Here is a 26,858-nt window from a genome sequence, read left to right as displayed (position 1 = left end):
GGGGTTGTTGTTCTCATCGAGTCTTATGGCCCGAAGCACGATCAAGCAAAAGAAAAAAACTAGCACTTAAATATGGAGCACTATAAGAGCTTATGTGGTTCGTGAGAGCTTCCCGACGCTGCGATTGCAGCTGTGTAGGGCTGGATCGAGCAGAACTGGGCCATCAACCACCATAGACGCGGTGGTTTCTTCCGGTTCCGCCCTCCGGCCGCGGAAAACTTCCGGTCTGAGCGAGGCTCTGGCAGAGGGATCGCCGGCCCGGAGGAACTTGTGTTGGGTGTCCTGCTCCGGGGGGGAAAAGGTGTCCGAGTCCGGTCCTTGTCGTCTGCGTTGCTGCCCCGAGACGGCGCGAGTTCGCGGGCAGTGACCCTGACGTCCGGTCCGAATTCTCGGTACGGATCCAAATCGCCTGTTTTTGCTTTTAGTCTATTCCCGAGCACTCCGCATTCGCGCGGGGGTTAGAGCGGCAGGAGGGGACTCGAGGCTGCGTGACTCCTGGTCCAGTCTCTACACGCAGGGTGGGGGATTGGCTTGTTCTAGGTCAACCATACTAAAGCCTGATCTTTAGGGGGACCAGAGGGAAATGTAAACTGCCTAGGGCTGGAAGGAAGGGGTGGGTCCAGGAATACTGAAAACTCGGGAAGTTGCTGGTGAGAGGGAGAAATGGAAGAAAGGGCTGACCAGAGCTGGGAATTGAAGGGTGGTGTCAAACAAGATAACGAGTGAGTCAGCCATCGCATCCCTGATCCAAGAGAAACAAACCCTTGGAAGAACCTGGAATTCTGGGTGAGGATGCATTGAGCGATTAAGAGAGACAGTTTATAGTGAGGAATAGAATATAGTCCCCTTCCTGTAGGACGTGTCCAGTGGGAGAGACAAAAACGATCGGTGGCACCGGTGCCTAAGCTGATGGCCAGGTGAAAGGGGGAGCCGCCTACGGCTTTATGTCTGTATGTCTGGAGTAGAGGTACTTACCACTTAAGAACAGGAGACAGCCCAACACTTGGGAAGTTGAGGCAGAAGATTCCCAGGAGAGTGGTGGTGGATCTCTGTACGTTCGAGGCCAGCCTGGTCTACAAAGCAGATCCCAGGACAGCCAGGGCTACACAGAAAAGCCCTGTCTCAAAGAAAAAACAAAACAAGACCAAAAAAAAAAAAAACCCCACATAAATAACAACCAATCAACCAACCAACCAATCAAATCAAATAAATAAATAAATAAAATAAAAAACCCCTGCTAAAATTGACAAAGCAGATACAAAAACTAAAGTCAGTGGGTCGAAACCCGAGGCATTGATTCCTTTGGTTGAAGAAGTAGCTTAACTATTGCTCTCCAGAGGAATCTAAAGATGAGGTGGTCTGTGTGCGAGGCGGTGAGAAGTCACTAAGAAGCCGCAACAAGTAGAATACACACACATCTTAGAAACATAACTGCTTTCATTTCCTGTGGGCTCAGTGTGTGTTTTTTGCTCTCTTTACGTGTATGGATATTTCGCCTGCCATGTATGTGCAGTGCCCACCGAGGAGGTACTGGATCCTCTAGGACTGGCCCTACAGAAGGTTGTGAGTCACCCTGTGGGTGCTGGGAATTGAACCTAGGTCCTTTGGAGAGCAGTCAGTACTCCTTAACTACTGAGCCATCTCTCCAGCTTCCGCCTTCTAGGTTCTTTTCCCAGCCTCCCTCCCAACGTATCTTTGTATGGTTTCCAGGTAATAGCAGTATGGTAACGAGTAAGTGCTTAGGGAATGTTTGTTATTATCAGGCAGAGTTCTGGGTGGTATACACATGCAGCTCTTTCCGTCTTTGGGAGGAGCTGCTGCTTTTCTACTGCTGTCTCCCTTTCTTGTGGGCACTGGAGATGAGAGCTCTTGTACATGCCTAACTGCATCCCCAGTGTTGCCTTTCTGTTGTGTTAAGCAGCTTGTACAGCTGTTGGGGCACAGCTGCAGTAGATTTTCCCGGATGCCTGGCATTTGAGTTATTGTTGTCAACCAATAGACTGTTTTACATGTATTAGCATAAATCTTTGCTGAATCCCAGTTTGTAGGGAGAAAACTGAGGCTCAAAGAGGCTGAATGATTCGATTAGGGTCTGAGAGTGGTAGCTCTTTTCCTGTCACAAAATACCTAATAATTGCCAGGTGGTGATGGCACACGCCTTTAATCCCAGCATCAGGAGGCAGAGGCAAGTGGATTTCTGTGAGTTCAAGGCCAAACCCGGGGTACAGAGAGAAACCCTGTCTCAAATGAAATAACAGACCCAAGTCATTGCGCACAGGACGGTGTAGGAGAATCACAGGATGGTGTAGGAGAGCCAGGCTTACCCTGTAGTCCCGCCTACCCAAGAGGTGGAGGCAGGAAGGCCATTGGGGCCCAGGAGTTACAGGCCAGTTCGGGGAAAAGACCCTGTCTGTCTGTCTCTCTGTGTCTTTGTTGTGGTGATGGGGTACTTTTAAAGACAGGCTCTCTATTTTGTGTGGGGACTCACTGTGTATTCTAAGCTGTTCTTGAATTCACAGAGATCCACCTGCCTCTACCTCCTAAGTGCGGGGTTAAAGGTGTGCGCCACCACTCCCAGCTCAGACAAAGACAAAGTACAAGTGCCGCTCTTCGGTGTTGAAGCCCAGGGCTGTTGGGTGTGAGTGTTTCACACTCCATTTTCCACTGCCCGTTTCTAGTTACACTTCTGGCCGGCCTTGCTGCCCAGCCTTTCTGTATTAAACACATTTTACCTGGGAGTCTAGCTGGCCTGGGAGGTGTGTGGGTGTGGGGTGTGTGTTATCTGGGTTTGAAAGCCTAGCCTTCCCAGCTCTCCGATGACTTGGCAAAGGACAAAGAGTGGCATCTGCCCTGCAGCCAGAGCTGACTTTCTCATGTAGAGATTTGATGTTGACACAGGGTTTCAGTGACTTTGTCGCCCTTGGGACAGAGTCCAGATGCTTTAACCTGGCCATTAAGGTCCCAGAAAATTGACTCAGGCTTTTTTTTTGTGCTCCCGCTCATGTTCTTGCCGTTGTGGGGCCGTTTCCCTTGCTGCCCGTCTTCCCCTGCAGCTTCCTAGGGCAGAGCCCCTGGGCTCAGGCTGACTCTGCCTGCTGAGGAGGCACGGTGGCTCTTCACTGACCTGCTAGACAGAGTGCCACAGATGGAATGCAAGTCCCACCTCACCTGATGGTTGGACTGGGGACCTTGAAGCTCTGCCCTTTGCTGGTCCCAAGGGTCTGTGGGTTTTCTTATAAAGTGTGCTACCAGAACACACAAGGGCCAGGAGAGGCAGAGGCTGAGCCCGGTCTAGCAGAAAGTGGACAGGACCTTCTAGATGATCTGACCTGGTTCTTACAGGCTGCCCCCGAGAGGTGGGGTGAAGCTTCCTGCCTTTCACCTTTGTTCTGGTGCTGGCTGCAAGATGAACTGTCGATCAGAAGTGCTGGAAGTGTCAGTGGAGGGGCGGCAGGTGGAGGAGGCCATGCTGGCCGTGCTACACACAGTGCTCCTGCACCGCAGCACGGGCAAGTTTCACTACAAGAAGGAGGGCACTTACTCCATCGGCACCGTGGGCATCCAGGATGTTGACTGTGACTTCATTGACTTCACGTATGTGCGTGTCTCCTCTGAGGAGCTGGACCGGGCCTTGCGCAAGGTTGTTGGGGAATTCAAGGTAGGTGGGTGGCCTAGCTGATGGCAGGTGGGCCTGCAGTGTGTACCCCTCCACCCTGGCAGTGTGCTGGACCAGCTTGCCCTCCTTTCCAAAGAGCAGGAGTCCTTTTTTTTGGTTTTGTTTTGTTTTTCAAGACAAGGTTTCTCTGTAGCTTTGGAGCCTGTCCTGGAACTAGCTCTTTAGACCAGGCTGGTCTCAAACTCACAAAAGATCCCCCTGCCTCTGCCTCCTGAGTGCTGGGATTAAAGGCATGCACCACCACTGCCTGGCAGGAGTCAGTTCTTCAGGCTCAAAGAAACGAATGTGTTGAGAGCTCCTTTGGGGCTGGGAGGGTGCTCCTACTTTCTCTGGAGGAAGGGTGAACTGAACTACCTCAGCCCCTCAGCTTAAACAGTGAGGTAGCTGAGAGGTGGTCCCTGCTCCTGTGATCCTGACCACCTTGTCTCCACAGCTGTCCGTGACAGCTGTCTCTTTTGTTTCTTCCTCGTATAGTTTGGGTCTTTCCCATCTGGCCTGAAACTGTCTAAGAGGGGAAGTGCCTGGCTGAGTGGCTTTCTCCACTGTGACCTGTGCTGTGTGCATTGTGTAGGCAGGGAGAAAGGGGTAAGGGACACACCAGGCTGCGCATGGTGGTCCCCACTCCAGGGATGAAATGGCACTGTGGATTTTTAATATTTTTTAAGGTAGTATATCGGTGGGTTTCATCCTGACATCTTTATACATGTATGTCATTGTACCTTGCTCTTATCCATTCCTCTCCTAATGCTCGCCTTTCTCCCCTAAATAGTCCTCCTTTCTTGTCATGCATGTAGGTGTGTGCGTATATTTAATCTAGATTTCGCATATGAGAGACAATTTGTGATATGTTGTCTTTTATTTCTCCCAAATTGCCCTCTTCCCCTCCTCATTGGCAATGTGAGTTTTATCTTTGGCTTCATTGAGAAGTCTAGTTTCAGGGTATTGGAGGGAAGTCCTTCCTCTTCCTTGTGTTTCTCCCTCCCTCCATTGCAGTGTTCCCTGAGCCTGTCCGTCCCCAGGCCCGGTACTTACTGCAGGGGCTGCACAGCCAGGTGGATGCCCGCTCTCCAGGGCTGCAGCGCTCACACTTGATCTCGTGAGCTCAGGCAGGGTGAGGTGTGAGGTGCCCTAGTCATACTTTACCACCGAGAGGCTTAAAAGTAGGGACTAGCTGGCCATGGTGGCGCATGCCCTTAATCCCAGCACTCAGAAGCAGGCGGATCTCTATGAATCTCTATGAGTTTGAGGTCAGCCTGGTCTACATAGTGAGTTCCAGGACAGCTAGAGCTACATTGTGAGACTCTGTCTCAGAAAGGGGGTGAGTGAATGGGAGCCAGAGCCACCCTCCCCACTTAGCAAGGCTGACCTTGGGCAGGGGACACCGCAGAAGATGAACTTAGAGTGACAGTGGTCCCTGACTGTGGTTTCTGTACTACAACGACTTAATGATCAAGATGTACTTGGTGTTTGAATAGAGTGTGCTACTATTACAGAATTGTTAGCCATTGTTACTACCAGTCAGGGTGCGTGACTGTTTGTCAGTGGAGGAAATGACTGTACTCACCGGAGAGGCATCTTTGCTCTCTGTTGCCCACGGGCCTGGAGCAGTAGCCATGGGACAGCAGAGGTAGAATTATTGAGTGTTTGGTTCCATGTGCTTCTCAAAAGAGAGCAAATGAAGCTGCCAGGTCTGTTTTGTCCTCTGCTTTTACTAGCTCCATCCCTTGGCATCTGCTTCTCTAAACCAGTCCCTAAGGCTCTGCTGTTCTTAAAGAGAGACTGAGGTTGGGTAGTCATGAAGTAGAAGAGCAGGTAGGCTTTTTCTGGGGAGGAGTTATTGCAGAGTTTTCAGAAGAGATTGTATTTTGTTTATGTGTATGCGTCTGTAAACATTTGCCATGTGTGTATGTACGTGCGTGTCACATGTGTATCTATGTGTGTGTCACGTGTGTGTCTGTGTGTCATGTATGTGTCTATGTGTGTGTCAAGTGTGTGTCTGTGTGTGTCACGTGTGTGTCTGTGTGTCATGTGTGTGTCTGTGTGTGTCACGTGTGTCACATGCGTATCTATGTGTGCATCACGTGTGTGTCTGTGTGTCATGTATGTGTCTATGTGTGTGTACGTGCGTGTCACATGTGTATCTATGTGTGTGTCACGTGTGTGTCTGTGTGTCATGTATGTGCCTATGTGTGCATCACGTGTGTGTCTGTGTGTCACGTGTGTGTCACGTGTGTGTCTGTGTGTCACGTGTGTGTCACGTGTGTGTCTGTGTGTCACATGTGTGTCTGTGTGTCACGTGTGTGCCTGTGTGTGTCACGTGTGTGTCTATATGTGTGTACGTGCGTGTCACATGTGTATCTATGTGTGTCACGTGTGTGTCTGTGTGTCATGTATGTGTCTATGTGTGTGTCACGTGTGTGTCTGTGTGTCACGTGTGTGTCTGTGTGTGTCACATGTGTGTCTATGTGTGTGTACGTGCGTGTCACATGTGTATCTATGTGTGTGTCACGTGTGTATCTGTGTGCCATGTATGTGTCTATGTGTGCGTCACATGTGTATCTGTGTGTGTCACGTGTGTGTCTGTGTGTGTCACGTGTGTGTCTGTGTGTCATGTATATGTCTATGTGTGCGTCACATGTGTATCTATGTGTGTGTCACATGTATGTCTGTGTGTCACGTGTGTGTCACGTGTGTATCTGTGTGTGTCTGTGTGTCACGTGTGTGTCTGTGTGTGTCACGTGTGTGTCTGTGTGTGTCACGTGTGTGTCTATGTGTGTGTATGTGCGTGTCACATGTGTATCTATGTGTGTGTCACGTGTGTGTCTGTGTGTCATGTATGTGTCTATGTGTGCGTCACATGTGTATCTATGTGTGTGTCACGTGTGTGTCTGTGTGTCACGTGTGTGTCACGTGTGTATCTGTGTGTGTCTCTGTGTCACGTGTGTGTCTGTGTGTGTCACGTGTGTGTCTGTGTGTGTCTGTGTGTGTCACGTGTGTGTCTGTGTGTGTCACGTGTGTGTCTGTGTGTGTCACGTGTGTGTCTGTCTGTGTCACATGTGTGTCTATGTGTGTGTACGTGTGTGTCATGTATGTGTCTATGTGTGCGTCACATGTGTATCTATGTGTGCGTCGCGTGTGTGTCTGTGTGTGTCACGTGTGTGTCTGTGTGTCATGTATGTGTCTATGTGTGTGTCACATGTGTATCTATGTGTGTGTCACGTGTGTGTCACGTGTGTGTCTGTGTGTCATGTATGTGTCTATGTGTGCGTCACATGTGTATCTATGTGTGTGTCGCGTGTATGTCTGTGTGTCACGTGTGTGTCTGTGTCTGTCACGTGTGTCTATGTGTGTGTCACGTGTGTGTCTATGTGTGAGTCACGTGTGTTCAGGTGCCTGTGGGAGCCAGAGGCTATCAGATTCCCTGAAGCTGGAATTAGATGTGGTTGTAGACTTCCTGGTGGAATGCTGGAGCTACTAGGGTCCTCTGCAAGTGCTGTTAACCAGTGAACCATTTCTACAGCCCCTGGTTGCGGGGACCCGAGTGGGGTGGCAGAAAGAGAAGGCCCTAATGTGACATGGAAGTGACAGTGCTGTGATCACAGTCTGGAGTCACAAGATCACTTTGGCAAGTATGCATATGTATGTGTGGGTACATGAGCGACGTGCATACGGAGGCCAGGTGACGTCATCCCGTGAGATGGTCTCTCATTGGCCCGAAGCTCACAGAGCAGGCTAGCCTGGCTGGCTGCCCAGCCCAGGCATCCTGCTGCCCCCGCCTCCGATGCTGGTGCTGTAAGCGTCCACACTGTGCCCAACATCTCTGTGTGACTCTGGGATCAGACTCCGGTGCTCAGGCTCGTGAGCCAGCTCTTCCTTCCCAAGCTGCCTGCTCACCCGTGGGCTGTTTCTTCTCTGAAGCTCATTTTACTGAGGTAAAATTATCTGTCCCCTCTGTGATTTTAGAGAAGCAAGTGACATTGAAAGTTCTTGGCGCAGAATAGGTGTCTCTAGACCTGGTAACCCCCTTGAGCGCCCCTTCCTCTACCTTCACCTCCCCATGCTGGGGTTATAGGCATGCACCCTGTCTTAGTTACTTTTCTGTTTTTGTGATAAGACATCACGGCCAAGATGTGAGGCTCACAGTTCCAGAGGGTTAAAATCCATGTCCATCATGGCGGGAGCACGGCATCTGGCAGGCATGGCCCTGAGGTGGCAGTCCCACAGTCACAAGACAGAGATGGGCTTTGAGACGTCAGAGCCTGCCCCTAATGGTACACCTTTTCTAACAAGGCCGCACTTTCTGTCCTTCCCAAATAGTTCTGTCAACTGGGGACCAAATAGTAGAATTTATAAACTTGATTCAAACAGCTAAATTTGACTCCCTGGTCCCATAGACTTTTGGCTATATCATAATGCAAGATGTAGTTAATTAAACTTCAAAGTCTCCATAGTGTTTCACAGTCTCAACACGATTTTGTTTTTGTTTTTGTTTTTGTTCATCAAGGTGGGGTTTCTCTGTGTAGCCCTGGCTGTTTTGGAACTCACTCTGTAGATAAGGGTGACTTTGAACTCAGAGATCCTCCTGCTTCTGCCTCCTAAGCTATGGGATTAAAGTCGTCACCACACCTGGCTTTAACAACATTTTTAAAGTCCAAAGTTGTCTCAGACTCAAGGCTGTCTCTTACCTGTAACTCCCTGTAAAACCAGAAGCGGATCACATAATTCCACACACAGTGGCATGGGACATTCGTTACCATTCCAAAAGGAAGAAAAGGGAGCTCAGCCAGGTAATGCTGGACCAAAGCCAGACTGCAAACCCAGCAGGGAAAACTCCGAGTCTGATGTCGGAGGACTGAGATGATTCCACCCTCCCGGCTTTGGTGACTGCACACTTCTGTCCCTTGGGCTGCTTCCACTCCGTGTCTGTGGCTTGGCAGGTGTCTTTTGGCTCTGGCATCTCCAACCTCATATAGTAGCCAAACAATCCAGGCTTCACTTTCACAGATTCACCCAGTGGCCCCTCAGGGCCTCTTTGCAGGGACTCTTCTGCCACACACTTGGCTTCAGTGGCTCTCCTTAGCCTTGGAGGAAGATCCCACAACCTCATTACTGTGTATCCTCCATGACTCTAGAGTCGGGACCATGTGAACAGTACGACTAGGTTTGTGGAGAACCCTGGCCTCCTCGAATCATTTTCACAGCAACTTTGGTTTGTTACGTTTTAGGAGTAGAAACTCCCTCCAGCTTTTCCTTTGTACAGATTGGAAGCTTAACTGGGCAGGGTCCTCCCTGAGGTCCTCCTTCATTCCTTTTTGGATTAGGCCTTTAAAAAAATTCTCACCTCTTTCAGTACAAGACCAACATTAAATTTCCTGGTGCTGTTTTTCTCCTCAAACTCTACATTTTATTTTATTTTTTGGTTTTTCGAGACAGGGTTTCTCTGGCTCTGGAGCCTGTCCTGGAACTAGCTCTTGTAGACCAGGCTGGTCTCGAACTCACAGAGATCCACCTGCCTCTGCTTCCTGAGTGCTGGGATTAAAGGCAAGTGCCACCACTTCCCGGCCAAACTCTCCATTTTTTATTTTGCTCCACTTAAACATTTTCATTGTAGACCTGTGTAAGAGTGGTTACTAAGAACCACGTGACAGTCTATCAGACTGTCTTGAACTGTCCTCTGCTAACAAAATTAGTTTATTCCTTTTAAATTTAGCCGCAGGTAGATCCTTAAGGACAAGGGCAGAAGGCAGCTACATTCTTGGATAAATAAGACAAGAATGGCCTCTAGCCCAGGTGCTAATATTGTTCACTTTTGAAACTTGAGCCAGACCTTCGTAGTCCACATTGCTTTTAGCACCATTGTCTTCCAGACATGCACTATAGCCCATTAAAACCTGCTTACAGTATTCTGTTACTTTCCTAGTTCAGAGTTCCAAAGTCTTCCACATTCTTCTCCAAAACAGTATGATTAAACCTGTCACGCATTACCCCACTCCTGGTACCAACATTTTTTATTTGGTTTTTGTTTTTTCGAGACAGGGTTTCTCTGTGTGACAGCCCTGGAGGTAGCTCTTGTAGATCAGGCTGATCTTGGACTCACAGAGATTCACCTGCCTCTACCTCCCGAGTCCTGGCATTAAAGTGCTGGCATTAAAGGCGTGTGCCACCACTGCCCGGCCTCTGGTACCAACTTCTTTATTTTTCTCTTTCCATGATAAGACACTATGACGAAGGCAGCTGCTAAAAGAATGTTTGGGCTTCCAGCCTCAGAGCGAATTTGTAACCCTCAGGATGGGGAGAATGGCAGCAGGCAGGCAGGCATGGTACTGGAGCAAGAGCTGAGAGCTCAGGTTGAGACACAACTGTGAAACAATTTATTGGAAATGGCACAAGTCTTCTGAAACCCCAAAGCCCACCCCCAGTGACCTCCTGCTCCAACAAGGTCGTGCCTCCTCCAATGAGGCCATGCCCCCTACTCTATTCCAACAGTTCTTGTGAGGTTGATCAGTGCAGAAGAACTAAACAGGAAACCGGGGTCCCAAGGTAGTTGAGCACAGAGTGCAAATCCTCCCAAGGCTCGCTTTTAATCATTACAGCTCTTGATAACAGGAGTTTACAGTTCAGCAGAGAAGCCTGGTCCTCAGGCCAGCACCTTCAAGGTTATATAAATGTCTGAGGCATGGGAGCAGGCTTTGCCCTATTTTCTAGAAACCAAGGAAGGCCTCTGGCACTCCCATGCTTCTTAACTGAGGAATGCCACAAGCAGGCCCAGGCTCTTTGTCACATTAGTTGATATCCAAATTCCCTTCCTGAGAAATACAACATTGGATGTTTCCGTATCCATGTCACAGATTCCTTATGTCCTCACATAACCTTAATTCAAACCCCAGCAGTTCTACCAGCTAGAGACCAAGTGTTCAAATATATAAAATATAGCCTGTGGAGGCTTGTCTCATTCAACCCACATCATAGCCCCTGGTTAGAACACAATAGCTCATTATGTATGAGTGTGTACACTTGTGTAGGTGTGCATCCGCACCTTAGCTCATGTTTGATACAGGGCCACTTCTTTTTTTTTTTTTGGTTTTTCGAGACAGGGTTTCTCTGTAGCTTTGGAGCCTGTCCTGGAACTAGTTCTTGTTTGAGGCTGGCCTTAAACTCCCAGAGATCCATCTGTCTCTGCCTCCCAAGTGCTGGGATTAAAGGCGTGGGTCACTACTGCCCAGTAGTGCCACTTCTTAAAGCTGAGCAGGGCAAGGAGAAGGGTGTTAGTTTGCCTGAACCTATTTTAGGCGAGCGGTATTTTCTGTCACCTCATACAAGTCCTTTATCTTTTATAGGTTTAATTCCCTACCATGTTTAGTGAGTAGGGTGAGTAGAGATGGAAATGAATTCCTCTCCCAAGGCCATGGCCTGCTCATCTGTTCTGTCTTCCCCAGGATGCACTGCGAAATTCAGGTGGTGATGGGCTAGGCCAGATGTCCTTGGAGTTCTATCAGAAGAAAAAGTCTCGCTGGCCTTTTTCGGATGAGTGTATCCCTTGGGAGGTATGGACGGTCAAGGTGCATGTGGTAGCCCTGGCCACGGAGCAGGAGCGGCAGATCTGCCGAGAGAAGGTGGGTGAGAAGCTCTGTGAGAAGATCATCAACATTGTAGAGGTGATGAGCAGGCACGAGTACCTGCCCAAGATGCCCACGCAGTCAGAAGTGGACAACGTGTTTGACACAGGCCTGCGTGATGTGCAGCCCTACCTCTACAAGATCTCCTTTCAGATCACTGATGCCTTGGGCACCTCTGTCACCACCACTATGCGCAGGCTCATCAAAGACACCCTTGCTCTGTAGGCCTTGCTGGGGCCTTGGCAGCTCCTTGATGGCTCTGGGAGTCTGATGCTGAGGTCTCGGGGCTCTGGAACCTGCTCTAGATTCTTGATGAGACTTGAAGAGAAGTTCCAGGTTTTGTGGTTACCAGCCTCTGGTGACCCTGTCACCTTTGCAGTGGTTCTGTTTTGGATGCAACCTTTCCACACCTCTCCTGGTGGGGTCTCTTTCTACACTGTACAGAACTACCATGAGGGTTGCAAATAAAGTTAAGATGTGAGTTTGGCTCAGCTGTCTTGGCTTGTGTCCTGCCATGAACACTTTGTGACATTCTTTTTTTTTTTTTTTTTTTTTTTTTTTTTTTTGATTTTTCGAGACAGGGTTTCTCCGTAGCTTTTGGTTCCTGTCCTGGAACTAGCTCTTGTAGACCAGGCTGGCCTCGAACTCACAGAGATCCGCCTGCCTCTGCCTCCCGAGTGCTGGGATTAAAGGCGTGCGCCACCACCGCCCGGCACTTTGTGACATTCTTATGAGGACACATGTATGCCGAGGGCATTCCAAACTGAGAGAAGTGGGTTGATGCAGTTAAGACAATGAAACTTATGGTGTAGGTGTCCCCCAACCAGATGTGACTATGACTTGTCCAATGAGTGTGACAATGGGTGCTTTGTCTTTATAGCACATACACAAAATTGTTTAACTCAGGGTATTTAAGGAAAGGTGGGTCTTGGGGTTGTGGTGTCTGGTGACACTGCCCAAGTTGACCTGCTTCACTTAGGGCAATGCTTGGGAACACACTCATTTTTACACAGGTGTCCTCTGTCTCCACTGCTACACTCTTCACTTATTCTGTAATTTGGGATGCTGTTGGCTACATTTGGGAGATCTAAGCCCAACTGAGTGAGCTGCCCATATGAAGCTGGTTGGGTCCTTGGCCATGGTCCTGGAGCGGGGAGCTGGGATCATTTCCAGGTCATGCACATGGTATTCTCTTCAGTCTGTGGGCACTCTGGAGGATGGACATCTATGGGACTTAGAGCTAGAGAAGGCATCTTTACAAGCTTCCCTGGCATGCTGCAGTTGGAGTGTTCCCTGTTTTCTTCTGAGGTATTGACTAGAGGTGACCTTTTCGGGGGTGGGGGGTGTTTGAGACAGAACCTTACCAGTAGACCACAGCCTTGTGGTGATTCACAGATTAATAGAAATGGGTTAATATAATATGTCAGAGTTAGCTAGAAGTATGCCTAAGCTATTGGCCAAACAGTATTGTAATTAATATAGTTTCTGTGTGATTATTCAGGTCTGAGCAGTGGGGGAAATGAAAGCACAGTCTGCCTACAAGTGACGCCCTAACGGCTGAGGCTAACACTCATGGTCTGCCTTCCACTTCAGGTCCCGGTTCTTGTACACCCACTCAGGGTAAGGAGGAAAGTAGCTGAGAGCATGCCTGCTGCTCAGCACCCCTGTGTGAGCATGCAGCTGGATGGGGTCTTCTAGGTGTGCACACTCCTTCCCAGAGTTGAGGTGTTGAGTGCAGCTCTTACGAGGTGGTCCCAGTACAGGTACCTCTACCATATTGAAAGACTGAGAAAGGTGGAGCCAGCATCTAGGGCTGCTGTGAACACATTGCTTACCATTTTAAAATGCTTCTTATCAGAAAAGCATTTCAGATAGGACAGATTCAGACATAAAAGACCTCTAAATGATAAAAAAAAAAAAGACCTCTAAATGAGACACAGTATGTCAAAAAAAATGTACATAGGCTTGGGAGAGAGAAGAAAAAGTATAAACAGTTATAAAATGAAACAAAGTCTTTAAAGAGACAGTAAAAGTAATATAAAAGTGCAGCCATAGATTAAAGGAGTAAAGAAAAATAAGCCATGTAAAGATGAAATATACACAGAGTCTGGATTATGTATATTGTTATGTTTCTTTGAATCTTTTGACTGCAGAGAGATACTTGATTCTGGGGGCTGCTGTTAAAACCAACATATATATTTTAAAGGTATCTTGACTTCAGAATTTGGGTCTAAGGATTTGCTGCTTTGGAAAAGAGGTTCTGCTTTTGTTTCCACAGAGGACAGAAAGCTGTGGATTCCTTACCAGCTAATACGGTTTATCAAACAAGATCCCCTGAAGCAATGGCCCAGATGGTCCAACATCCATGACAGCTTCAGGACTACTGGCTGAGATGAACCTGCCACACATGATGCCCCATGAAAGATCTGATTAACAACATCCCAGTCAGCAGGAAGTAGTCTAGAGGACAACGCCCAAATTCCGTATATGATTGTTTATAAATGTTTATTTACATTTAAAGGAATATGCTATAGAGATGAATACTTTTGTATTTTGGTTTATTGATACAAATTTAAGGTCAGTTTTGTTAAGTGTATATTTCTGCTCTTGATTAATGTGTTTATGCAATTCATTTGAAAATGTAATGTATAATTAAGAAATGCAGATTAATAGATAGTCTATAATAGTCAAGCTTATAGTCCAGGTTAGGTTTTCTAGATGTGTTTCAGATTTCAGATGGATAGGTATTCTTCAAACCTTTCAAAAACTAACAGAATATGGCATTTAAAATGTTTTAAGAATTTAGGACTTTTCATGACAATGAGGCACATCTGCTCCTGGCAGCACCAATTACTTCAAGAGGATGATAGGCATTGAAGAGGCTGCTTATGGAATTTGTTAGCCTTTTGGGCAAGAAACTGCTCTTGCCTGGACTGCTTGATGGTATGCTGTTTCAACTGGAAAAATGACTGCTGAACTTGCCTAAAGGTGAGACAGTCCTTCAGGATTCCTGCTTCATGAAAGAGTCTGCCAGACATTCTGCAGGATACAGAGAAAGTGACTGACAAACTGCCAATAGAGGTGAAATGGCCTTTCAGATTTCCTGCTTCATAGAAAAGTCTGCATGGATACTATAGGTCTGTAGGCTGAAGATGGATGCCCCAATGTTACAGAAGAACTTTGGGTGACTGTCGAGGCAGTGAGATGTCTCTGTCAATTCTAGAATTTTAGAAGTTGCTTACAGTGCACTTCCTTTTAACTTAGGTAATATATCCTTCTGGGGTCTTTGATGGAGTTGAAGAATAGATAGTTATAGTTTTCCTTAGTTATGATAAAAGATAAAGTATATATAAATATTGTAACTGTAAGTCTTGCTGATAGCTATTTTGTTATGTAATTTTACTATGTTAAAGTTAAAACCTTCCTTTTTATTTAGAAAGAAAAGGGGAGATGATGTGGGATTCCCCTCTGTATGCTATGAATATGTTATATTACCATTGATTATTAAAGAAGCTGTTTCATCCAGTGGCTTAGTAGAGTAAAGCCAGGCGGGAAATCTGAACAGAGATATATAGAGAAACTAGGCAGAGTCAGAGAGATGGCATGTAACTGCTGAAGGAGAAAGATGCCAGCTGCCCAGCCAGAACCTTAACGGTACACCACAGCCTCATGGTGATTTCACAGATTAATAGAAATGGGTTAGTTTAAGATATAAGAATTAGCTTCCTTGGTCAGGGTTACCCCAAGGTATTTTATTCAAGAACAATTGCAGTGGGTTTTTGACCCTACTGCACGTACTGGCTTTGTGGGAGCCTAGGCAGTTTGATTGCACACCTTAGGAGACCTGGATAGAGGTGGGCAGTCCTTGGGCTTCCCACAGGTCAGGGAACCCTGATTGCTCTTCGAGCAGATGAGGGAGGGGGACTTGATCGGGGGAGGGGGAGGGAAATGGGAAGCGGTTGTGGGGACGAGGCAGAAATCCTTAATAAATAAATAAATTTAAAAAAAAAAGATATAAGAATTAGCTAGAAATATGCCTAAGCTATTGGCCAAACAGTGTTGTAATTAATATAGTTTCTGTGTGATTATTCAGGTCTGAGCAGTCTGAAACCAAAGCACAATCTCCGCCTGCAGACAGGTCTCTACATAGCTGAGACATTCCTGGCTGTTCTGGAACTAACTGTTTAGCTCAGGCTGGCCTCAGACTCAGAGATCCACTAGCCTCTGTTTGGGATTAAAGCTGTAACTTATTTTTTGTTTTTGGTAAGAGGATTTTGCCTATGTAGCCCTGGCTGTCCCAGGCTGGCCTTGAACTCAGAGATCCTCCTGCCTCTGCCTCCCAAGTGCTAGAATTAAAGGCATGTGCCACCACTGTCGGGCTTAGTTGTTCTTTTTGAGACAAAGTTAAGTAGTCTGAGCTGGCCTTGAACTCCTTATGTATTCTGACCTTGGTTTTCTTCTGTTCTATGCTGGCATTGCAGGTGGATGCTTCCTTGCCCTCTTTTATGCCATGCTGGGATTTGAAACACAAAGCCTTCCATTGGGCAAGTTGCTAGGCAAGCACTCTGCCAACTGAGCTACACCCAAGCCTCTTCACAGTGACTTTATTTTTGAAAAGGGAACTTAAGGGGTTGGAGAGATGACTCAGCTGTTAAGAGCACTGGCTGTTCTAGAGGTACCGAGTTCAAGTCCCAGCAACCACATGGTAGCTCATAACCCTTTGTAATGGGATCTGATGCCCTCTTCTGATGTGCAGTCATACACACAGACAAGCATTCATATTACAGAGAGAGAGAAAGAAAAGGAACTTAAAATTTGCTAAAGGATTTTCCAGGAGACCTGAGCAGGCTTCTCTGCATCCAGATTGTGTTCGACTCCCCGACCCTGGCTGGACCGTGGGTATCTAGCTGGCAGGGGCTGTCTTTTAAGGCAGTAATAGCCCATCCTTCTGGAGCATTATGATTCTCCTGAGGGGGGGACAGTGGGCTAGGTCTCTGCTCTTTTTAAAATTATTGTGGTTGTTATTTTTACTTCAGTTTTTCGAGACAGGGTTTCTCTCTATCTTTGGAGCCTGTCCTGGAACTCACTCTGTAAGATCTGAGTGCAGGGATTAAAGGTGTGCACTGCCACTGCCTGGCTTAATTTTTTTTTTTTTTTGAAATAATAATAAAATTACATCACCCCTGCTTCCTCCCTCCAAACCTTCCCACATAGACCTTGTTCTCTTATCTATGCTCTCTTCTTGGTAAATAGGACTTGCCTCAGGGCACCTTGTTCTACCCACTCTCTTTGCCCTGTGGTGTGGAGGAGTCCCGTGTTCTGCTTGCCTGCTCTGAGGGAAGGATTTCCATATTTGGACCCTTTGGGCTACCTGTTTGGCTGTGTCTCTGTGGGCTAGAAGTGTTGACCGTCTAGTTCCGGGACAGAAAGCTCTGTGTGTTCAGGGCCTCAACCGTCCCCTGGAGGGGGCTGTCTAAATCTCAGAAGCTGAAAAGCCCTGAGAACACTGAATCTTGGTGTTTTTCAAGGGAGGGAAGCCTTGGGGACAGACCTCCTGGACTTACCTGGAAATTTCAAATTATGGGCATGGAATTGGAGAACAGAAAGGCTTAGCCTAAGAATCTGGCCTGCCAGAGAAGGACCCATAGGGTACTTGGAGGAGCCTGGCTAGGAGGGGCCTGAGTTGGGTAGAGTGGGGCGGTAGAGCCCTGGGAGACCCGCCCCTTGAACACATCTCCGGGCCTCAGCACTCAGGACAGTGTGTACATCTGGACAGCTGGTGGGAGCATGAACAGCTCACAGATGGGAGCTGCGGCCAAGGCTGCCTGGCTGAGCTGCTGTAACCAGTCTGGGTTGCCACTCCAGCCGCCCGAGGGGCCACGACTGGTGCAGGCGGTCATACTGGGCGTGTTGTCACTTCTGGTGATCTGCGGGATCCTGTTCCTGGGTGGTGGACTCCTCCTCCGAGCGCAGGGCCTGATAGCACCACCGACTCAGGAAAGGCACGCATCCCCCGAGGCCGAGCCTGGTGCCTGTGGAGGGGATGACTCCTAGGTGTCAGCCTGTCCACCTCTCCACAGAGAGGCTCAGCCCCTTCTGTGCCCTCCAGAGCCCATTTCTGTGGAGCACAGTGGGAAGGTCCATCCCGCAAACTCCTGTCTCCTGCACAGGTGAGAGCCGTGAGGCATAGGGAACGTGGGGGTGGGGCTGGAGGGTCCCTTCGCCTCTGATCTGACTGTCCTCTACAAACAGACAGCCTTGTGCTCCCGCAAGCATAAAGGAAGAGACTGGCATGGCCTGGTGATGGGAGTTCTTTTCTGGTACCTGTGTGTTTCCCCATCCCTGCATCTGCCCAGTAAATGTGCAGTGTGTTGGGCTCAGTAGGAACCTTTGTACTGGAGACTAATTCAGCCTGGCCTTGGCTATCAGCTCGCTGCTCTCCCCTCCATGAAGCCTTTGTTCATGACGGGAGTGGGGAGACCAGGGCCAACCAAGCTGAAGGTGGAGGAGGGGAGGGGGAAGAGCCTTCACTCCCATTGGAGAGGAATCCCTGCTTGTTTGGGGGACCCTTGCAGGTAGAGAGGTGTGGCAAGGCCTCCTCCTCTGCCTCCTGCCCCTGGTAGCTCAGGACCAGCTGTGTGTTGGGGGTGGTGACGGCAAGGCTCCTGGTAGGAGCAGATGCTGCAGGAAGAAGTGGGGCCGAGGATCCAGCTGTGGGGCTCTTTCTGGGTCTCTGTCTCTATGTCTCTAAGGACAGGAACCAGCTGGAGAGAAGGGCCTGGGTGGCCAAAGACAGAGTAACCCCGGTCCAAGGCCACCTCAGACTGAGCCGTGAAGGGGGTGCTGTTTGGGTGCCTGGGGACTTCTGTGAGAGGCTCTTCCTGGCCACTCTCTCCCCTCCTGCTCTCAAGTTACCACCAAGAAGGCAGTGGTGCAGGGTGCCCGTGAGGATGACCTGGTGAGGGGCTGAGGGTGTGGGCAGGTGCAGCTAAGTAGCTGTGAAGCCGACAATGTGTGATCCTTGCTTAGCAGCTAAGGGTTTGGCACCAGTCCTGGCCAGCCATGCCACCCTGGCCTTGAAAATGGCAGATTACATCAAAGATGCCTCCTCCATTGCCTTGGAGTGAAGATAGTCCAGGGCAAGGCAGTGTGTGTGTCTGTGCGTGTGTATATGCATGTGCACGTGTGTGTGTGCATGCGCGCACACACATGTGCATGCTCCTGGCATCAGGGTAGTGGGCAGTGGAGCCCAGGGCACTGTTCCCCACTCACTTCCCTGGTGGTGGGGACCAGAGAGCTCCTGACCAGGTTCCCCTGATACCCTCTGCTACGGTCTCCCTCCGTGTGCCTCCTTCCCTTCTTCTCTCTCTAAATCCCTGCAAACCCCTTCACTGGCAAACAGGGAAGCTCAGAGAACATTGAGAGGGAAAACAGACCCAGGAGACTGAGTGTGGAACCTGGAGCCCCGTGGTGCAGTTCCAGCTCTGCCACGCCCCTGAGTGTGTCATGTGGGGCTCTAGGTTCCAAGCTCAGTCTCCTGGGTCTGCTCTCCCTCTGCTTCCCCACAGCTCTGTGAGATGCTGGCAGGAGACATGGCTTCCCTTCCCGCCAGAAGGGAGCTGTTACAGGCACACATGCAACGTTCAGCTTGACCCTTCTTGTCCCTACTTCTTCAGTGGCCTTGCCAGATTCCGTTTTGGTCCTAGAACAGTCTTCAGATGCCAGGAGACAAGTCCTTACCAGCTGGGCGCAGCTTTCCTGGTTTGAACCTGAGGAATGGGGAGGGCCTCAGAGGATTGCTGAAGTAAACATGGATGGGAAACCAAGTCCCTGTGGTGTTAGGGATGTGTGGCGAATTGGATGGCAGGAGAGGCTCTGTCTCCAGCACCGTCTTGTCTGCTCACACCCAGGACTGTGACAGAGCTGGGAGAGGGGGTAGGCCAGCTTCCTGCCTTTGATGTCCCGTGGACTCAGTGTTTGGAATGGGTACTGTGTGTTCAGAAGTTCACTACAGATCTCTGATCAAGGCTATTGGGTGGGTGGGGAAAAAGGGGTTTGCTGCAGTAAGCTCCTTTCAGAGTGGAAAGAAGGGGATACTGGAGGGGGTCTGAGGGACAGAGGAGCGGCACCTTGGCTCCCATTGCACTCTGTTAGCCTGAGCCTGTATGACCATGGCTGGGGCAGCCGACGGACTGGCACCCTGCCCTACCCTGTCAGTCTGATCACTGTGCAGGGCCCTGTCTGATCTCAGCTGACTGCCCAGCTCCCTCCAGTCAAAATAGGGGCACCATGTCTTACAGATGCTGGAGCCAGCTGTGCCTCTCAGAGAGCTCTCCCTCCACCTGCCAGCGCACTAGGGAACCCCTGCCACCCACCCTCACCCCAGTTGTGATGCAGATGGTGGACTGAAGATACCTGGACTGTGGTGACTCTGCACTCTGGGATCCTGGCACTCAGTGCTGCCTCTGAGCTGTTCCCTGACACCCGGGGTGGGTCCCGGAGACCCAGGCTCCAGGAACACTGAGTCTACAGTGACTGCTGTCTGCTCTGGGCACTGAATGACTTTTCGCGCCAACCACTTGGACACTAGAGTGTCCTCTGCCCACCAGGCCCCTGTGGACATGAGTGAAGCACCTGTCCTGCCTGATGCTCGACAGTAGTGTCCTACAGCCCTGAAACCTGTTGTAACCTGCTGCCGCTGAGAACCATAGGTTAGACCCTCCCATTGGGAGAGAGCATCAGCCACCCAGCAATGTGCCATCACTTTCCATGGCTTGCTATTAAACAGGCCAGCAATACAGTTCTGAGTGTGTGGTCTGTTTCCAGCCCTTGACCTTGGGATTCCTAGTTTGTCTCCTCGCTCCCCTTCCATTTTCCTGCTTCTAGCAGACTGTTTGTTTGTTTATTTCTTATGTATTTAGTTATTGAGATAGGATTTTACTTCAATAGCCCAAGCTGACCTGAAACCTACTGTGTCTTCTAGGATGAACTTGAACTCGCAGTAATCCTTCTACCTCAGCCTCTCAGGGATTACAGATGGCACCACACAGCTGGTTTAGAACCAAGAGTTTGTGAGGGTGGCTGTGACGTTGGCTGGAAGTGACTCTAGTGCCCAAATGTGGTCGCGCCCTGACCTCTTGGTCAGTGTGATCAAGAGTTTGGCTTTATTCAACCTCCAACAAGAGCTGGGAAGGGGCACCTCTTCTATGTGGCTCCCATAGGCTCACATGTTTGAATGCTTGCTCCCCAGTTGATAGAACTCTTTGAGAAGGATTGGTAGGTGTAGCCTTATGGAGGAGGTGTGTCACTGGGGGTGGACTTTGAGGTTTCAGAAGACTTGAATTATTCCCAGTTAGTGCTCTCTCTGCCTGGTCCTTGTGCCTCACGATGAAAGCTCTCAGCCGCTGCTCCAGCGGATGCCCACTGTGTGCAATGAAAGCTCTCAGCTGCTGCTCCAGCGCATGCATGCCCATTGCGTGCGATGAAAGCTCTCAGCCGCTGCTCCAGCGCATGCCCACTGTGTGCAATGAAAGCTCTCAGCTGCTGCTCCAGCGCATGCCCACTGTGTGCGATGAAAGCTCTCAGCTACGGCTCCAGCGCATGCCTGCTGTGTGCTGCCATACCCTCCGTTCTCATGGCCATGGATTCATCCTCTGAAGCTGTAAACCCCAATAAATGCTTTCTTTTAGTAGTTGTTTTGGTCATAGTGTCTAATTATAGAAATGGGGGAGTTATTAAGAGGGAGGGGAAAAAAGGGGAAGGAAGAAAGGGAAGGGGAGGGTAGGCTTCGAGGGACACACTTGATTTCTTTGTTTCTTCTGTAAGCACCTCCTGATTCTCGGAGCTGACATCTTCTGCGCTCTGGAGCTGGGCTCAAGGAAGCAAAGGAAACAGCTTCCCCTCAGGGAGCTCTCAGCTGGCTGGAGAGTGGGGCTCAAAGACAGAAGTTAAAATAGATCACAAGCCATGCCCAGGTGGGGAGAAGCCAAGTCCTCAGCGAGGGAGCTGATGAAGACCACCTCACAGCCCTGGTGTCTGTCTGGCAGCCTGCACCTGGTGGAGGGAGAAGAGCAGCCCAGTGGGGGAGGGGGTGCCTAAGGGGAGTGAGCCCGGGGCAGGGGAAGTCAGGTGGCTGGAGGCTCTCACTAGAGACCTGGACCCTTAGTGGGTGGAGCACATCCGAGGGTGAACTGGATGGACTGGAAAAGGCAACAAGGACGTGATGGTCAAAACCCTGCACAATGGCTGCCACCGGAGCCCAGGATGCAGGCTTTGTCAGTAGCTGCCTGGGAGGGGTGAGGACGATGACCGTGACACTGAGGTGATGGGTTGGTTATTCAGTCAGGACTGACTTCTCAGGTCTGACTCACAGAAAACAAACTGCTTGGTTTGGAGACAAGTCTGGGGACTGGTCTGGACTCAAGCCCAAGCCGCAAGGGCGTCCCTGCAGGCCGGCTTTGGGCAGTGTCACGTAGTAGTCCACCCATGCTGCCTGGGTGTGCAGTCTGGTAGTGGGTGTAGTGACTGAGGCCTGAGAAGGTGCTTGATTTCTGTGGCACACTTCCCACTCCCTCATCTTCAGGAAAATAGGAGATGACTCAGGCTTGGGTTATTTTTTTATTTTTATTTTTTTTTGGTTCACACAGTTAAGATGAACGCACAATGTGCTGCCTTCACCTGTGGCCCCAAATATGTCAGATAGTGGCCAAGTCCTGCGTCTGTGGTGAATGAACCCGAATCACTCACTGTTCTCCTGAGAGTATAGAATGTTCCAGACCTTGGTCACACTATCTATCTGCTTGACTTGTGGCTGAGAGATACCACAAACTACAGGATCCAAAGCAGGGGCCTATCTCCTCACCAAGCCCGGGCCTGCTTGATTGTGGAGCAAACCGAGGCTCTTGGCTGCCAGAGGGGCATAGGTGGAGGGGCCTCTGCTCTCAGCTCAGCTCCAGAACGTCTCAGGGACAGTTAGCTCCTGGACTGGAGCTTAGCAGAGTTCTGGGCCACACATGAAACTTGGGTGGGTCAGGCTGAGCTAAAGGTCAGAAGTGTCTGGCATACTGTCACTTAAGTGAGGGTAAGAGAGGAGAACCAGAGGTTTGGGAAAGTCGGGGATGGAAGAGTCTGTGTTGGAGAAGAGTGAATTTGGAAACTGGGGGCTTGACCAGGAGTATCCATATCCCCTGCAGGCCTGATGTCAGGAGTATCCATATCCCCTGCAGGTCTGAGGTTCTGGGAGTAGGCACAAGGGAGGCAGTGCAGAAGACTCCAGCCCGTCTGAGCTGTTATTACCTCACAGTCTCAAACAAAGGAGCCTATACTAAGAATAAGTGGTGATTTTTTTTTTTTTTTTTGACAAACTCTCGCTCTGTAGCTTGCTGGCTCGCTTGCTATATAGACCAGACTGGCTAGGACTCTTCCTATCCTCCAGTGCTGGAATAAGTCACACATCACAATGCCTTGTTAGTCGTCTTTCTTCTTTCTTCCTCTTTCTTTTTCTTCTTTTAGAGACAAGGTTTCTCCTTTGTAGCCCTTGCCATTCTGGAACTCGCTCTGTAGACTAGGCTGGCCTTGAACTCACGGAGACCCTCCTGCCTCTGCCTCCTGAGTGCTGGGATTAAAGTCATGCACCATCATGCCCAGCAAAATTTTTCAAAAATGGTATCTTGATTTTGATTGTGTGCATGCATGTGTGTGTAGCACGGATTCTAATTGATCTTTATATAAAAAAAAAACACCTGGCCGGGCGGTGGTGGCGCACGCCTTTAATCCCAGCACTCGGGAGGCAGAGGCAGGCGGATCTCTGTGAGTTCGAGACCAGCCTGGTCTACAAGAGCTAGTGCCAGGACAGGCTCCAAAGCCACAGAGAAACCCTGTCTCGAAAAACCAAAAAAAAAAAAAAAAAACAAAAACAAAAAAAAAAAAACCTGGAGTCAGATAGAGGGCTTAATGCTGAAAGATGAGAAGATGAGGGCAGCAGAGCAGCCAGCCACTAGTTCTTACCTCTACTGAATCCTCAGACCAAGGGCGATCCTATGGCTATGAATCCTCAGACTGAATCCTGAGCTTCTGTCTCCTCCTGCCTTATATTCCCTTCTCTGTCTAGATGTATCCCCTCCCGCTGGGAGTAAAGGTGTGAGCCACCACTGCTTGGCTGTTTCTCTTTTAGACTGATTCAATCTCACGTAACCCAGGGTGGCCTTGAACTCACAGAGACCCATCGGCCTCTGCCTCCCAAGTGTTGGGTTTAAAGCTGTGCACCATCACTGCCTGGTCTCTGTGGCTAACTAGTGACTCGCTCCACACTCTGATCCTCAGGCAAGATTTATTTGTTATAGCACAAGCAAAATATCACCACATTTGTATGTAGGTATGTGTGCATGTGTGTGTGTGCATGCGTGCATGGTGTGTGTGTGCACGCATGTGTGTACGCGCTTGGTGTGGTGTGTGTGCGTGCGTGTGTGTATATGTGTGCGCGCATGCTACAGCACATATGTGGATGTCAGAGGACAGCTTTGAGGAAGCAGTTCTCTTTTTCCACTGTTCAGTCCTGGGTATTGAACTCAGGTTTTGGTGGCCAGTGCCTTTATGTGGTAAGCCACCTTGTGGCCCCAGGGATGTAAACTCTGGTCTCCATGCCTGGATGGTAAGTAGTATCCACTGAACTATCTGCCCAGTGCCTTGAAGGACATCTCTTTGTGTTAGGTGAGTGCTCTGCCATGCACCTGTCTCTCCGCTCGCCTTCCTTGCTGTGGGCTCCCATGCAGCTGCAGTCCATGGGCCCTGTGGGACAGCTGACCCCCGGGTCACTCTGTGTCTCACAGATATGACCCCTCCCTCTCTTGAGAGCCCATGGTCACCATGTTCTTTCAAGTGCTCACATAAAGCATTTTTTATTACACTTATTTAGTGTGTGTGTGTGTGTGTGTGTGTGTGTGTGTGTGTGTGCATCTCATGGCACACACAAAGAAGCCAGAAGACAACTTACAGGAATTGGTTCTCTCTTTCCACCAGGTCCCAGGGTTGCCAGGCTTCGTGGAAAGTGTGTTTACCCTCTGAGCCATCTCATGGTCCATCATACAACCATTTTCCTGTCTGCCCTGTCCCTTAGTGCCGTCCAGTTCTGATTTAATAATCCATTACTTTAGTCACTCTTGCTGCATCCTAACTTCATTCTTCCATAGAACATTCCAGAAAATCCTTATCTCCAGATGACTGCTGCTCTAGTCTGCCCTTTGACCTGGAGTGCACGAGTGACCTCAAATAATAGCACGCCTCAGCTAGACTGGCTAGACTAAGTCTGGCCACCGCGTCCTCTGAGTCCTCACCTCTGCTCCACTCTTCCAGAAGGTTCTCCCCCTCACACTCCCTCAGGCCTCCCTGTGGCAGACCTTGGGCCTCCTGCTAGCCTCCTTCAGCCCACTTTTTTTTTTTTATTATTTTTTTTTATTTTCGAGACAGGGTTTCTCCGTAGCTTTTTTGGTTCCTGTCCTGGAACTAGCTCTTGTAGACCAGGCTAGCCTCGAACTCACAGAGATCCACCTGCCTCTGCCTCCCGAGTGCTGGGATTAAAGGCATGCGCCACCACCGCCCGGCTTCACCCCACTTCTTCAGTTGCCCTTCATTGGCTCTAGTGCCCCAACACTCAGGTTTCTTCTGCCTTAAAATAGCCTTGCTCACCCCCCACTACCTCCTCCAGTTACTCTCTGGCAGCCAAGCCTCACGGAAGATCAACCCCCTTTCCTCCCCACTCTCTGGGCTTCCAGCTGCTTCTAGGACTTTGCCAGGCAGGCCTCTCCCTCTCTGCCAGGGGCTACTTCTCAGTCTTTGCTGAAGCCCTTCTGGCCAGTTCCTTTGTCACTTGCCCCTCTTTCCGCATGGGTCCACCCCCCCTCCACCAGCGCTTTGGAGATGATTGGAGACTGTGGGTTTTGGGGTAGCACTTGTGCCCACCCCATGTCTGCTCCTTACTGTGCCACCTAAGTTCTCCACCGTTTTAGGAAGCAGGTGATGGCAGCAGACACTTGGGGACTGTCTTAGTCACTGTTCTGTATGTGAAGAGACACCAGGATCAAAGAAATCATTTAATTAGGGGTGGCTTACAGTTTCATAGTGAGTCCTTGACCCTCATGGTGGGGAACATGGCTGCAGCAGACTGGCATGGTGCTGGAGCAGTAACTGAGAGTTTACATCTGATCCACAAGCAGGAGGCAGAGAGACAGAGCCTGGTGACACACCTCCTCCAGCCTTCCCAAACAATCCCACCAACTGTGGACCAAGCATCCAAACATGAGAACCCCTGGGAGCCATTCTCATTCACAGAAGCACAGCAACACGGGATAGGAGTCTGCCCCCTGTGGTCAGGCACCTGTTGTCTCACTACCTAGCTGGGCTTCTGGTTCTTTGCTTCTGCCCTGGGGTCTTGTTTACCTCCTGCCTGCCTTCCCTCTTTAAAACAGACCAGAACTAGCGTCTGTTTCTGTCTCTCAGTTGTTCCTGCCCAGCTCCTCAGGGTTCTGTCCTGCTCTCCTCCTAGCCGACCCCTTCTTGTGCTTCCTTCTCCTGGTGCTGACTGACTCACACTCTCACGGTAGCAGGCCAGCTTCATCTGAATCCCGAAGCCTCGCAGAGCCATATGGAGGAGCCGCCTGGGAGCCGCCACTACCCCAGTGCTAGAGAACAGAGCTCCCAGCCCAGAGGGTCCCTGTTTCCATGTGAGGGACATCACTTGGACCTATAAAAAGAGGCGTGAAGTATTTTCAGGTGGTGACCGCACCATGATAGCACGGCATCTGTGAAGGTGGTCAGGGAAAGCCTCTGTGGGAGGTGACATTTTAGTTGAGACCTGACCCACGGGGAGACCCAGCCAGGGAAGAGACAGGACATGATGTTCCTGTCAGAGGTCCATGCTAGCAATAAGTCTGCCCTGTCTGAGAGGCCAGTGTTGCAGACATGGGAGGACTTGAGCTACAGCTGGCAGGAAGGTGGTTCTGAGTACACCCTCCCCCAGAAACATAGCCCTTGTGTGTTTTTGCTGCCTCTGAGTGGTGACCTATAACTCCTCAGCTCCTGTCCTCTGCCTTTCTCCCTCAGACCACCCCCCACAGCGGTCCTTCCTCCCTCAGACCATCTCCACAGCGGACCTTCCTCCCTCAGTCAGACCATCTCTACAGGGGTCCTTCCTCCCTCAGACCATCTCCACAGGGGTCCTTCCTCCCTCAGTCAGACCATCTCACAGTGGTCCTTCCTCCCTCAGACCATCTCCACAGCGGTCCTTCCTCCCTCAGTCAGACCATCTCACAGTGGTCCTTCCTCCCTCAGACCATCTCTACAGGGGTCCTTCCTCCCTCAGACCTTCCCCACAACAGTCCTTCCTCCCTCAGACCATCTCCACAGCGGTCCTTCCTCCCTCAGACCATCTCCACAGGGGTCCTTCCTCCCTCAGACCATCTCCACAGCGGTCCTTCCTCCCTCAGACCATCTCCACAGCGGTCCTTCCTCCCTCAGACCATCTCCACAGCGGTCCTTCCTCCCTCAGACCATCTCCACAGGAGTCCTTCCTC

The 26,858-nt window shown here is 49.9% G+C and overlaps 2 protein-coding genes across 2 annotated transcripts; both read left to right on the top strand.

Annotated features, from left to right (window-relative positions):
• The first annotated feature begins 214 nt into the window (after positions 1–214).
• On the top strand, positions 215–11,773 carry Atg101 (autophagy related 101). Its single transcript, XM_041646091.1, has 3 exons — positions 215–392; positions 3,343–3,658; positions 11,113–11,773. The coding sequence occupies exons 2-3, from the start codon at positions 3,407–3,409 to the stop codon at positions 11,515–11,517; spliced, it is 657 nt and encodes a 218-aa protein (XP_041502025.1). The 5' UTR covers positions 215–392; positions 3,343–3,406; the 3' UTR covers positions 11,518–11,773.
• Positions 11,774–16,870: 5,097 nt separating this feature from the next.
• On the top strand, positions 16,871–17,385 carry Smim41 (small integral membrane protein 41). The gene has a single exon (XM_041645948.1). The coding sequence runs from the start codon at positions 17,080–17,082 to the stop codon at positions 17,344–17,346; it is 267 nt and encodes an 88-aa protein (XP_041501882.1). The 5' UTR covers positions 16,871–17,079; the 3' UTR covers positions 17,347–17,385.
• The last annotated feature ends 9,473 nt before the right edge of the window (positions 17,386–26,858 follow it).

The sequence above is a fragment of the Microtus oregoni genome, unplaced genomic scaffold, assembly GCF_018167655.1.
Source record: "Microtus oregoni isolate MIOR12 unplaced genomic scaffold, Mior012 000118F_ref0000498, whole genome shotgun sequence".
Lineage (NCBI taxonomy): Eukaryota > Metazoa > Chordata > Mammalia > Rodentia > Cricetidae > Microtus > Microtus oregoni.
This window is presented reverse-complemented; position numbering and strand designations above follow the sequence as displayed.